Source organism: Nycticebus coucang, chromosome 5 (genome assembly GCF_027406575.1).
Source record: "Nycticebus coucang isolate mNycCou1 chromosome 5, mNycCou1.pri, whole genome shotgun sequence".
Taxonomy (NCBI): domain Eukaryota; kingdom Metazoa; phylum Chordata; class Mammalia; order Primates; family Lorisidae; genus Nycticebus; species Nycticebus coucang.
The window spans coordinates 3996401-4008775 of record NC_069784.1 but is presented as its reverse complement, the minus strand read 5'-3'; the positions used below and the strand labels follow the sequence as shown (position 1 = coordinate 4008775).

Genomic DNA, 12375 nt, shown 5'->3' with positions numbered 1-12375 from the left:
CAGGACAACTAAAAATAAGACTAACAGAAATCAGGTAGGAAATCCCACATGGAAGTCTTACCTCATCTCATTATTACATTAGTCCTATTTGTTTATTTAAGGGTTTGAGGATAGATTATTGTGTTTTTTCTGTAAGCGGAAGATATAGTGGTACTTGGAAAAAAATGAAAGTAGTAATGATCCGAAAAGAGGAAAGCACAGATTCTTTGATTCATTTGCTCATGAGCTCCTCATAGGGACCTACTGTGTGCTGAGTACTGATAGAGCTTACTTGTCAGCCTAATATGAGAAATCTGAGATTACTAAATGGAATAATATAGTCATGCACATTTGATAAGATTACTCAAGGGCAACATTTCTTGAATGTACATTAAATCGACTTTGATATTCAAATTATGGGAAGTCTTAAGGTGTTTATCATAATGATATTCTGAATGATATTTTGAGAATAAGTAAATCTAGTTTTGAAGATGGAATTATCTATATATAATCTGAAAAACAAAAATCTATCATTGGGATTAGCATAGGATGATTAAGAATAAAGACACTATGATGAAATTGATTCAGAAAAGCATCTGGTGCCCCACCTTGAACTGGCTCCGCTGGTTCCCCCATTAATAATCACAAAACCTTCTTCTCCCTCTGTCATTCTTCTACCAGGTGTGTCCGACCCTGGCCCATGGGCCGTAAACTGATTATTTGAAGACTGTTTTGCTTATTTGTGGTGTAAATACCCCCCAAAGCTACAAGGGCCTGTTTTTCTGCTCATTAGCTTTTGCCAGTGTCTGTGTATTAATGTGTGTCCCAAGATGAGTTGTATTTTTTTGAGGTGCAGCAGAAAAGGGTTGGGCAACCCTGTGACATTGCAGGAGCATTTAACACCATTGACCTCTTTGAATGTCTCTGCTTTCTTTGGTTTCTTTTTAAAACGAAACTAAACAGACACTGGCAACCAGTTTTCCTTTTATTTTTGACTATTGTTCAGTTTCTGTGGTGGATTCCTCTCTTCCTTCAAACAGAATTTAGATGATGGAATGGTTAATGGTCCTCAGAATTCTACCTGTGGAGCGTTCTCCTTTCACTGCGTGTATGTTTTCTTGTCCGAGTCTGTACTCTTCAACCTCTGTCACCACCATCCTATTCAGACAAACCAGTCCACCTGTCTCCCAAGCCCGGAGCTGCACTCTACCTTGCTGTCATGGCTGAGATCATCCCCACCCTGCTCTTCTGGAAGGACATGAATTCCCCTCCATGCTCCTGACTTTGACTCCTCCCACCATTTAACATCCTTCAGAGGATGTTAGCTGCTCATCGTTTAATGCTCCAGGTCTTCAATAATGGGATCCCTATCCACCCAAACCACGTTCCTGAGGAACCTGGCGAAGAAGGCATTTCTTTCCAACTAAGATCTTCCTCTGTCTTCACTACAACCGCTGTGGTGCACGTGAGCTTCTGCAAGCATCAGTTTTCTGGTCTTCCAGCACCAAACCCTCTCCCAACAGTCTAGTCTTGTACTGCTACCAAATGTTTGTCCTTTAAAATGAACTCTGCTTTTAAGTTCTGCAATAGCATTGACTGATTGATTGATGGACTGTTTAAGAATTCCTTATTTCTGATGGTTCCCTTTTAAAATATATTTTTTAGGTTTTTAAAAAATTTCATATGGATATGAGCATATAAGGGACTAGGTCACACTGCTTGCGTTTGTTAGGTAAAGTCCAAGTTGTAGTTGAGCCCTTCCCCCAGGAGGTGTGCCGTGACCTGGCATTGTGACTGTTAGGTGAAATCTCACCCATCCCCCTTCCTCCGCCCCTTGTCCCTTCTCTACTCCACCCTCACCCACCTGAGTTTAATTGTGGTTTTCTCTTCAATACTTTTTTTTTTTTTTTTTTCTCTTCAATACTTTTTAAATGATGGCTTTCTTAATTTCCTTCTGAACTAAAACTGATGCTATTACCAAGGTATTTATAAACACATTTTTACAATTTTCTCCCTTTCAGTATGAAGTTGGCATTAACTGAATTATTAGAAAAGGCTTTGAGTTTTGAAGGTGATACCTCCCTTTGCACACCCTCCTGGGGCAAGCTTCTGCCACCTTATGACAATCGAAGATAAAAAGTCGGAATATGCAAACTGAACACATTAAGGGCTCATGATTTACATTATACAAATGTGTTTCATCTTCACTGAGTTGGCGCTTAGTATTCATCTTGCCAAAATATGTGTCTCCAATTGTATAAATATTTGATAAAGTTGATCTGGGAAGTATTTATCATTCATAACTTGCCACTCACAAAGCCTTCAGGAAGGCCGAAAGGAAGATGCTTCTGCGGGCTTATAGGATTCCTTAGGAATCTGCGCTTTTAAGCAAATGAAATATAATATTGCACACTTTCTACAGTTACAGAAATTTCTCCGACCATAGAATTTTAAATATTAAACATTTATGCACAGTTTCCAAAATATTTTGACTGTGGGTGCTGCCATCATTTTTATACATTTCTGCTTGCAAACAGATTTTAATCATCATGACCATTAAAAAAATACCTTCTAAATTAAGAATTAACTACATTAAGTTTTATCTTGGGGAAAAATATATACCTAAATCTATGTATATATGTAGATATATATGTAACTCAAACATGTCAAAGTAGGTTATAATTGCAAACTCAGCTCCCTTCTTGATACCAATGAAATGTTTGATATAAAAACTTTCTAAGATCCTGTTAGTTTTAACATTTTTCTAGTTCTATTACAATCTTCAAGATACATTTGATCAGAAAGAATGAACTCTGACCATTTTAATATGGAGCAATGTAATTTTCAAAGATTCTACTTGTCATTTAAATAATCTTATTTACCTTCCTCATATTCTTAAGTTCCTTTTTATCCATTGATCCAAGCATTGCATGATTTTATCACTGAACCTCCTATTTCATTTTCTTGAAAATGTCAGGGAATACTAATAAATGGAAAGCTCCTGCTTTGTTCCTGGATTTCATTTGATATCACTTTGAATTTCTGAAACGTAACCTTCAAAAGTGAATGCAATTTCACTCCTTAAAAAGCACGATTATAAAATAATGTCTATTAATGCTTCTTGAGAGCAATTAATGCATTTACATAGTGGATAAATATGTCATGAGGCCTGGGGAGATTCATCTGCTCTTTTATAAAGGAATATATGCTAAATTAGGGTCCCCCAAATAAGGCCTGAGTGAAGATACAATATTTAAACTCATGTTTCTTACGAAAAATAATTTCATTGTTATTGAAAGAAATTAAGTTTACTGAAATGTGTCGTTACCAGTTTTCTTCCTACTTATTTTTGTGATATCAGTGAACACAAATACTGCTAGGTATAAATTTAAAGTCACAGAACTCTTTGGTCATTACAGAGTCAAATCTCCAGAACACTACTGAATTCTATATACTCAAGCACAGTAAAATAACGGTATCTACTTGCTAGTTATTCCTGTCTCTGCAGCTTCTAGGTTGTGACCACTGAGACTTGCATTTTTTTCATGTGGCGGGCTCCTTTAAAAAAAAAAGAAAATTTAAAAAATTTTAATTAACTGCATTTATAAATTGGCAAATGCATCTAAATGAACATAATAAGCAAGAATGGAATGTGTAGAGCTTCATCGGATGCTTTTGTGTTAACAGAATAATCCCACAACATCGAACCCTCTAAACATTTGCGTGTGGGTCAAGTCCAGAGTGGGACACAGCGCTGCTGTCGGACACTGTCTAAAGCCGTACTTCAGTATCTAGATGAAAATGCTTCCTATAATGCTTTCTCTTCCTGTTTGTTTTATTTCAAATAACTAAATATAAAATATACTTTCCCCTGTTTTGAAAATTATATTTTATTTGAAAACATTTCATAATTTAGATTCTACAGGTCAGTGGTACCTCCCACTATAATTATTCTAAAGGAATAATGTTTTATATTCTCACCGATTAAACACTGACTTGGTAATTCCCAGTGATCATTAAAACGAAGTGAAGGGCGTTAACATCCTCAGTTACTGCGTACATGTACAATCACAGCTTAGTGCATTACAGTTAAAATAACTGAGCCCACAAAAAACCATACGCGTTTGTAACAATGAAACTTACTTTAGAAAAGGGACTTCCATGAGATGAATGCAGATAGACACATGACTTTTGTGTTGCAGATTGCATTGTATAATTTTACTACCCCAGGGTTGATATGGGAAATAAAAAAGAAAATGTACTGTGAAATTATTCATTTGAACATTCAATGTAAAGCTTTGTTTGTACTTATGAAACCCAAGATTCTCTCTATAATGACTAATATGTAAGCCAAGACTCCAGGGAGTCTCTGCTGATCAATGGAGGGGAGAGGACCTCAGCCCAGGCCATAGTCAGGCAGGGCCTGCCGTGTTTAGGAGTCAGCCATAAGGGGAAGTCTGTTCTTATTATTAGTTAGTACAGTGCTTCAAAAATTTATAAAGGGGAGTAAAAAGGCCAAAATAATTTTAAGATCTGCTTAAACAAGCCAGTCGTACATAGTAAGACGTAGATACTAAAGAACTCTTCATGAAATGATAGTTCTAAAGGATATTTTAGAAAATAGAAACTATAGTGACAATCTATAATTAACAGATAAAATGCTAAAGATTACATTTATTTGATACAATTCTTTGCGTAAAATGTACATTCTTAGAACCAATAAAGTTTAACAAATAGTGTGTTTAGATTGAATTCATTTTCTGATTACCAACGTGTTAAGAAAGTGAGATAGAAATTATGGTTTAAACAAGTCAAAAAATCTTCCTTCTAGTCCTGCCATTGTGTATAGAAGAAAAAAAAAATCCAGATTTCTTATCTTGGTATTTGAGTTAAAAATGGATTTGCTGCCCCTAACTAGGCTCTTAGCAGGTTTTTCTATCATGCCTACGGGCTGGGCCGTCAGAGACTCTGTCTGTTCTCCGCCCGGCCCCACATCACCTTTGTTCAGGCCACTCCCTCTACTTAGACCTCCCGTCTGCTGATTTCCTGTCTGTGTTTTCCCCACTCCCCTCAATGTCCAGATAATGACCTTCCTCTTCCAGGAAGCCTTTCCCGAGATTCATCTCAATTTTATATAATCTTTCTCCTCTGAATTTTCACTTTTTTTTTTTTGTCTCAACCGTCACTTTCTTTTTAAAATTTTTTTAAAATTTCAGATTAACATGAGGCTCCACATGGTTAGCCTCTCACACCCCTTTCTGACAGATCATCGTTATTTATATTTACCATGCCAAATAGCTATGCTGTAACTCTTTCACAAGTTGCTTTACTCCCTATCTTTGTATTTCCACTAAATTCAGGATGAAATATTGCGATGACAAGTGCTTCGTACTTTTAATATTTTGATGAGTATTGCTCGTGCATTAGGCTAGACAAAATTTCATGGGTAATAGGAGTCCTCCTAGAGGGATGCTAGATTTTGACTGGAGAATTCCTCAGTAGGTCCTCTCGGTGTGGAAGCAGGGGGTAATGTGTGCCTGGGCTGGCAGAGGAGGATCCCTGGGAACGGGGAAGGCGTGGAGAGCAAGGGGAATGGATGACAGGCTGCGGCTGCTCTGTAGCACTCGCCCTTGTGCCTACGCTTCTATTCACAGATTCTAAAAAATATCTGCATGAAGGTGTTGGCTGACTTTGGCATTGGGATTAGCAAAGGGACAGAATAATAGAAAACAGTGAAAGTCCCAGGAACTAGCAGGATTACTGGGTAGATTTTCTAAGCAAAGGTCTTTGGGTAGTGTCTGATGCCCAGCAAGCTTTGCACCGAGTGATTATGCAAACCCTTCAATCAGTTTCACGCCAGGTCCCATGCAGAGCCCAACTCTGTCATTCAAATGACTAAGGTTGAGCGCTGATCATGAACATAGCTGAAAATGAGAAAACGGCCATTCTAGAGTTTGATTAAATATCATTTAACATGGCCTAGGTCCACAGATTAGGAAAAAGAAATCCGTTATTTTAACTTGTTTTTTATAACATGGTAATAATGATTGTCCTTAAGGTCTCGAAGCTGATTTTTTAATTATATAACACAAGTTCTTGAAAACAAAGCCCTCTCCTTGGTTTTATTATGACAACTAAAATTATAAACCTAATATATATATATTGTTCCAGTTTCCAACAAAGCAATATATTTAAAAATAAATTATTATATTCCTGTTTTCTGTAATCTTATTCCCATTCTGTTGAAAATAAATATTGCGCATCCACTTTCAGGCAGACTCACCACTTAATATACTGAAGGGGGTACAGTATGCCTAAATTGAGAAAAACAGATGTTCACGTTACATATTATTTTAAAGATGAGTAGACTTGCTTTTGTCCCTCGCAGCTGGGTGGAGCTGGGCCTTGCACGGCAGGTGCCAGGCACACAAACCACCCCACTCCATCAGAGAAGAGAGACCCGGGTGGGAAGGCGTGACCACTTAGAAACCCATTATCTTATTATTCTTTTGCAAGACTGAATGAATGCACTTAGTCACCGGCGCCATTGCATTTTAAGGCTAATATTGAAGGAAGAAAAAGACTTTTGGTTGTAACAGGAATGAGGATACCAGCCTTAATGGTTCTTTTTTTTTCTAAACAAATTAAAATAATATAGCTAAAAGAAAATTAAATTAAAAAAAATTCTTTTTTCCCATTGCTACCACTGTCCTTGCTGGTACAGGGTACACTGGCCTGAGCCTCTGGGCTAGAGTCTGTTTTAATAGACTAATTGGAGGAGCCTGCTTACAGAAGCATTGTTGAAGGCCTTTTGAAAGCTCCGTGCTTTGGGCTTTAACTCTTGTTTTGTGGCAATTTTGTTTTCCAGGATTTTAGTCAGTGTTCTTAAAATATAGCCTGCTCATTCAATGCCTTACTTATAATGATGACACAAAAGATCCCCTTCCCTGTGCACCTGCCAGGTAGATGCTAATTCCCATACATGCGCTCCTTACGGTAGCCCTTTCCTTCCAGCACTTTCTGTATCTTTCTTGGCCTGTACTCCATTCGTCCCCCGTGACCTGCCTCTGATATGCCACTCAGAAGTGGAAAGTACATGTTAAAAGTCCTCTAGGATATAAGTTCCTGCTTAAAACACGGTCTCCCAGGGGCAAGGACCTTGTTCAGTTATGCTTTTAATCACTGTTTATGACTCGGTGGACACCGTGATATTTAACAAGCGTGGCTGCAGCACTCGAGCTGTGACTGCACAGTAAACAGGCTCCGTCTGATGCCAAGCACTGCAACCACCAGCTTCACAGTTCAATTATATTTAAATGAGATTTTTCTAATGCAAGTGTTTAAAAGTTCATTAAAATTAACCTTTCCGATCCAGAGGCTGCAGTGGGCACTCTTGACAATACCGAAGTTTCCGATTTAGGTTTCCCATTACTGAATAAATGAAAAATTCGGGGGATTCAAAACGTCAAGGATGATTTGAAATAGATATTGAATTGGCTAAGAACTTCAACTCGGTCTCATGGCTCCTGTTGTCTCAGTGTTCTTGTGACATATTTACTAATATTCACTGACTATTTAATGCCGATACCCTGGGAGCTAATGAAACAGCAGGACTGCACAGCAAACAGCTTTGACGAACACGACCCCAAGAAAAATCACGGTAGAGAACAAAATTAAATTGAATTACAGGTTCGAAACAAATGGTAAAATAGCTATAGTCAGTTTGTTGTTCTAGAGAAAATAACAGTATCAGCATCCTCAGCAAGTAACAATCCACTGCAGTTTGAAGGTCACCAGCAGCGTCAGAAAATTTATAAGGGTTTGTCATCGCATCTTGCAGGTAGGTGTCCAACATATAAAAATCAGAGGTGGAGGGAGGGCTTCTGAGAAAGCCTGAGCCAGTCACCAGCAAGGACCTATGCAGTCTGAGGAGCAGAGGTCATCTATGCAGCAGGTGCTGCCAGCCACGGGAATTTTAAAGCAGGGCTTTGAAGTTATGGTATGAAGATCTTTCAGAAACCAGCAGGGCAAACAATATCCCAGGTCTGAGATGAAGGCCTGCTCGTGACTGGGTCTGTGTAGGCTCTGGGATCCACCGTGAATAAGCTCCACAGAAGAGCTTATTGTTGAGGGGCAGAAATCCAAAGCAGATTTTAGGTGTACACCCTTCTACAGGAGCCTGGAAGAGGGACACAGCACCATCCGGGGTCCATGGAGGGCTTCTCATCAGCAGTACTGCAGAGGTCTCAAGCATTTTGCACACTTTATGAAATCTTATTTAAAGTTCTATTTATTTTTATTTTTTTACAGTTTCTGGCCGGGGCTGGGTTTGAACCTACTACCTCTGGCATACGGGGCAGGCGCCCTACTCCTTTGAGCTCAGGTGCCGCCCATCTTAATTAAAATTCAAACAACAAAATCAAGACTTCTTCAGTTTCTTTCATGCATATGATTTTGCCTTAAGCCCAGTAAGAAGAAGATGGAAAACCCTGGCAGAGATGATATCTCTCTGTAAAGCTTTCATTGTTGCCTTTGCGTACATCCCCTCTGCAAATCCCTTAAATTCCGCAGGGTGGAGCAGACAGGGATAGATCTGCCTGGCTCCGGTTCGACTGGCCTGAGAAGGAAGAGCCCTGAGGATGTGGTGAGGACTCTGAGCAGACGGGTTTCTGCCTTTCTCTGCTTGAGGTCGCCTGTCTTTTCTTTATCCCTACATCATCCCAAAAGTTATCTTAAGAAATGAAATCTTAAAGTCTTACTCCTTTCAATATTCATACACATGGTTGCATGAATCAGTACATTTTCCTCATTATTACAAACTATAACAATATTCAATACCTCTTATGTATTTCTGAAAGAGGAATGAAGTCCTAAGATTGGTCCCCAGAAAGTTCGTCTTTCCTATGACACAATGCCCTGTCATACTGGTGTTTTGTTTAATCTTCATTACACATCTGTTAGGCATGTATCGTTATTCTCTTTTTATGGATGAAAAAATTGACTCTGGAGTCATATATCATTCATTTATTCATTGAACAAATGAAGAGCTTCCATTTGCCAAGCACTAAAAACACATCTGTGGCCAGGTGCAGTGGCTCACACCTGTAATCCCAGCACTCTGGGAGGCCGAGGCAGGGGGATTACTTGAGCTCGAGTTTGAGAGCAGCCTGAGTAAGAGTAAGACCCCATCTCTACTAATACTAGAAAAACTAGCAGGTGCCTGAAGTCCAAGCTGCGCAGGAGGATCTCTTGTGCTCAGGAGTGGGAGGATGCCATGGCACTCTAGCCTCAGCACAGAGTAAGACTCTGCCTCAAAAATAAAAAACAAAACAAAACCCAAAAAACACAACAAACAAAAACACACCTTTTTATCAAAGACTTCATAGTCCTAGCAGGACAAGCCCATGTGTTTACCACACCATCTCCTCTCCTGGGTACATGAGAAGTCTGGCGTTCTCTGTCCCCATGTTCCAGGGCACTAGTCTGGGGCCATGTGACTGAAAGTTTTGTCAATATTGAGTGAATGTGATAAAAACCATTTTTAGGCCTGGCCTTGGAAGAAAATATCCCTGTATGATCATTCTGTCCTCTCCCTGACAAACTTCCAGGGCCCAGGTGTTGTAGCTATGAAGAGGAGCCTTCGGTCTGTGTTGAATGGTGACATGAAGGAGAAATAAGCTTCCATCGTGTTAATTTGGGGTTTAGCTTGTTATCATGGTGCAGTCTACTAATAATTTCTTGTCTAATATAAGAAGACAAGAGCAAGATACTAACCAAATGATTACAGTAAACAAAACTACTGTGCTCTGAACTGTAGGGACCAGGGAGCCCTATAGGTGCACTGAGCAGAAACATTCACTCCCACCGCTTATTCCCCTAGGAGGAGCACACCAGTGATGTTGGGTTTGATCTGTCACTATTTTAGCCAATAAAACAGATGGAAGTAATGACAGATCAGTCCTGGGCCTCCACTGACAGGGGCTTGTGTGTCTCGGCTCACACTGTCACCCACTGTCCCTCTAAGAGCTGTGAAATGAACACGTCCAGGGTGGCCCACTGGTCCTTGAAGGAAGAGGGATGGCAGAGGGAGAAGAAGGGTGCTAGAAGGGCCACCTGAGATTAGCTGACCTCCAACTGACCTCCAGACAGAATAAGCCCAAATGGCATCAGCAGAGCCCACCCTAATCAACAGGCCCCAACAAACCCTCAGACTTTGGGCTCAATAAACGTTCATCATTGCACACCCCTGAAATCTTAGAGTTGTTACACAGCACTGCTATGGTAATAACTAACTGATACATCTCCTCGGGAGAAGGTGACATTTAACTGGACACCTAATGAATGAAAAGGAGCTGTCTAGTGGGACACCGATAGGAAAATTCCAGGATAAAGAACAACTCAAAAAGACACTAAAGTGTACAGGTGACATTACCTACTTCCAATAAAGTCTAAAGAAAGTGATGGCCACTGTGCCTGAGCCTAATAAGCATGAAAAAAGGGGTGGCCCAAGAGTAGAGTGAAGGGATCAGACTTTGTAGGCCCTCGTGAGAAATTAATTTTTTAAAGTTGCAAGGACCAATAGAAATTTCAGATTTTCTGTTGAAGGCTACTTCAGAGATGGGAAATGAGTTGAAAGAGAAGACAGAAATACTTGACCTGAAAATAGTGTGAACAGCATGTGTATCATCTCTACTTAGATTTTATGTGCTATATGTGCATATAAATGGCTTTCAGGGTGCAGTGGACACCAGAGGCCCTGCAGCATTGCTACCTGGTATACCGAGGCCTCCTCCGAGGAAAGACAGATTACAGGAGGAGGCCTGGGAAGCCCTGACCAATTTCACTGAATACCACTAATCTCTTGGCCTACATTGTGGCCTAATAGTGTGTACAAGTTCTCTGACTCAAGGGTATCTTTATAGCACCGCTACACTCTTGCACCGCCCCGCAGAGCTGTGTACCCATCAGCGTGGACAGGAACAGTGAGCAGTTATAGCCTGATGATTATAACTGAATTTCACCGGCCTCTCACTGCAGCCTGTCTAGGTGCTCACTACATTTTGTCACTTCTAAAACAATAGTCTGTTTCCTCCTGGGTCTCTAGAGTCTAATATTACCTACTTTCAATAAAGTCTAGAAATGACATTCTAAAACATTTTCATTATACCTTTTTGACTCAAAGGGACAAGGATGAGGAAAAAGAGAACAAATATTTAATGAGTACATTTTTTTCCTACATATTATCCTCAGTAATTAGAGATAATTTCTGTCTCAGGCTGGTTTTCCCACAGCAGGCCCTGCCTGAGACAAAGATTTAAGATACAGAATTCCTTTGGGAGGCAATCCAGGAAATACCATTGTAAAGAAATGGACAGGGAGGGAAGGAACATGGTAAACCATGTGCAGGGAAGCAGTGGCCACTCTGGGCAGCAGAGGCTGGATCCCGCTGGACTCTGGGAAGGAACACAGTTTACCATGTGCAGGGAACCAGTGGCCACTCTGGGCAGCTGAGGCTGGATCCTGCTGGACTCTGGGAAGGAACACAGTTTACCATGTGCAGGGAACCAGTGGCTACTCTGGGCAGCAGAGGCTGGATCCCGCTGGACTCTGGGAAGGAACACAGTTTACCATGTGCAGGGAACCAGTGGCCACTCTGGGCAGCTGAGGCTGGATCTCACTGGACTCTGGGAAGGAACACAGTTTACTGTGTGCAGGGAAGCAGTGGCCACTCTGGGCAGCTGAGGCTGGATCTCACTGGACTCCAGGAAGGAACACAGTTTACCGTGTGCAGGGAAGCAGTGGCCACTCTGGGCAGCTGAGGCTGGATCCCACTGGACTCCGGGAAGGAACACAGTTTACCGTGTGCAGTGAACCAGTGGCCACTCTGGGCAGCTGAGGCTGGATCTCACTGGACTCTGGGAAGGAACACAGTTTACCGTGTGCAGGGAAGCAGTGGCCACTCTGGGCAGCTGAGGCTGGATCCCACTGGACTCTGGGAAGGAACACAGTTTACCGTGTGCAGGGAAGCAGTGGCCACTCTGGGCAGCTGAGGCTGGATCTCACTGGACTCCAGGAAGGAACACAGTTTACTGTGTGCAGGGAAGCAGTGGCCACTCTGGGCAGCTGAGGCTGGATCCCACTGGACTCTGGGAAGGAACACAGTTTACCGTGTGCAGGGAAGCAGTGGCCACTCTGGGCAGCTGAGGCTGGATCCCACTGGACTCCAGGAAGGAACACAGTTTACCGTGTGCAGGGAAGCAGTGGCCACTCTGGGCAGCTGAGGCTGGATCTCACTGGACTCCAGGAAGGAACACAGTTTACTGTGTGCAGGGAAGCAGTGGCCACTCTGGGCAGCTGAGGCTGGATCCTGCTGGAGGACTCAGGAGGCAGAGGGGA

The 12375-nt window shown here is 41.4% G+C and overlaps 1 protein-coding gene across 14 annotated transcripts in view; it reads right to left on the bottom strand.

Moving 5' to 3' along the window:
• LRRC7 (leucine rich repeat containing 7) overlaps positions 1-12375 on the bottom strand; it is a 626043-nt gene that overhangs the window by 390855 nt on the left and 222813 nt on the right. The window contains exon 3 of one of the 14 annotated variants that reach the window (XM_053592539.1): positions 3463-3537. The exons of the other annotated variants lie outside the window; for them this stretch is intronic. Coding sequence (XP_053448514.1) covers position 3463 — 1 coding nt within the window. The 5' untranslated portion in view covers positions 3464-3537. The remainder of the gene's footprint in view (positions 1-3462; positions 3538-12375) is intronic. 14 annotated transcript variants of the gene reach the window in all.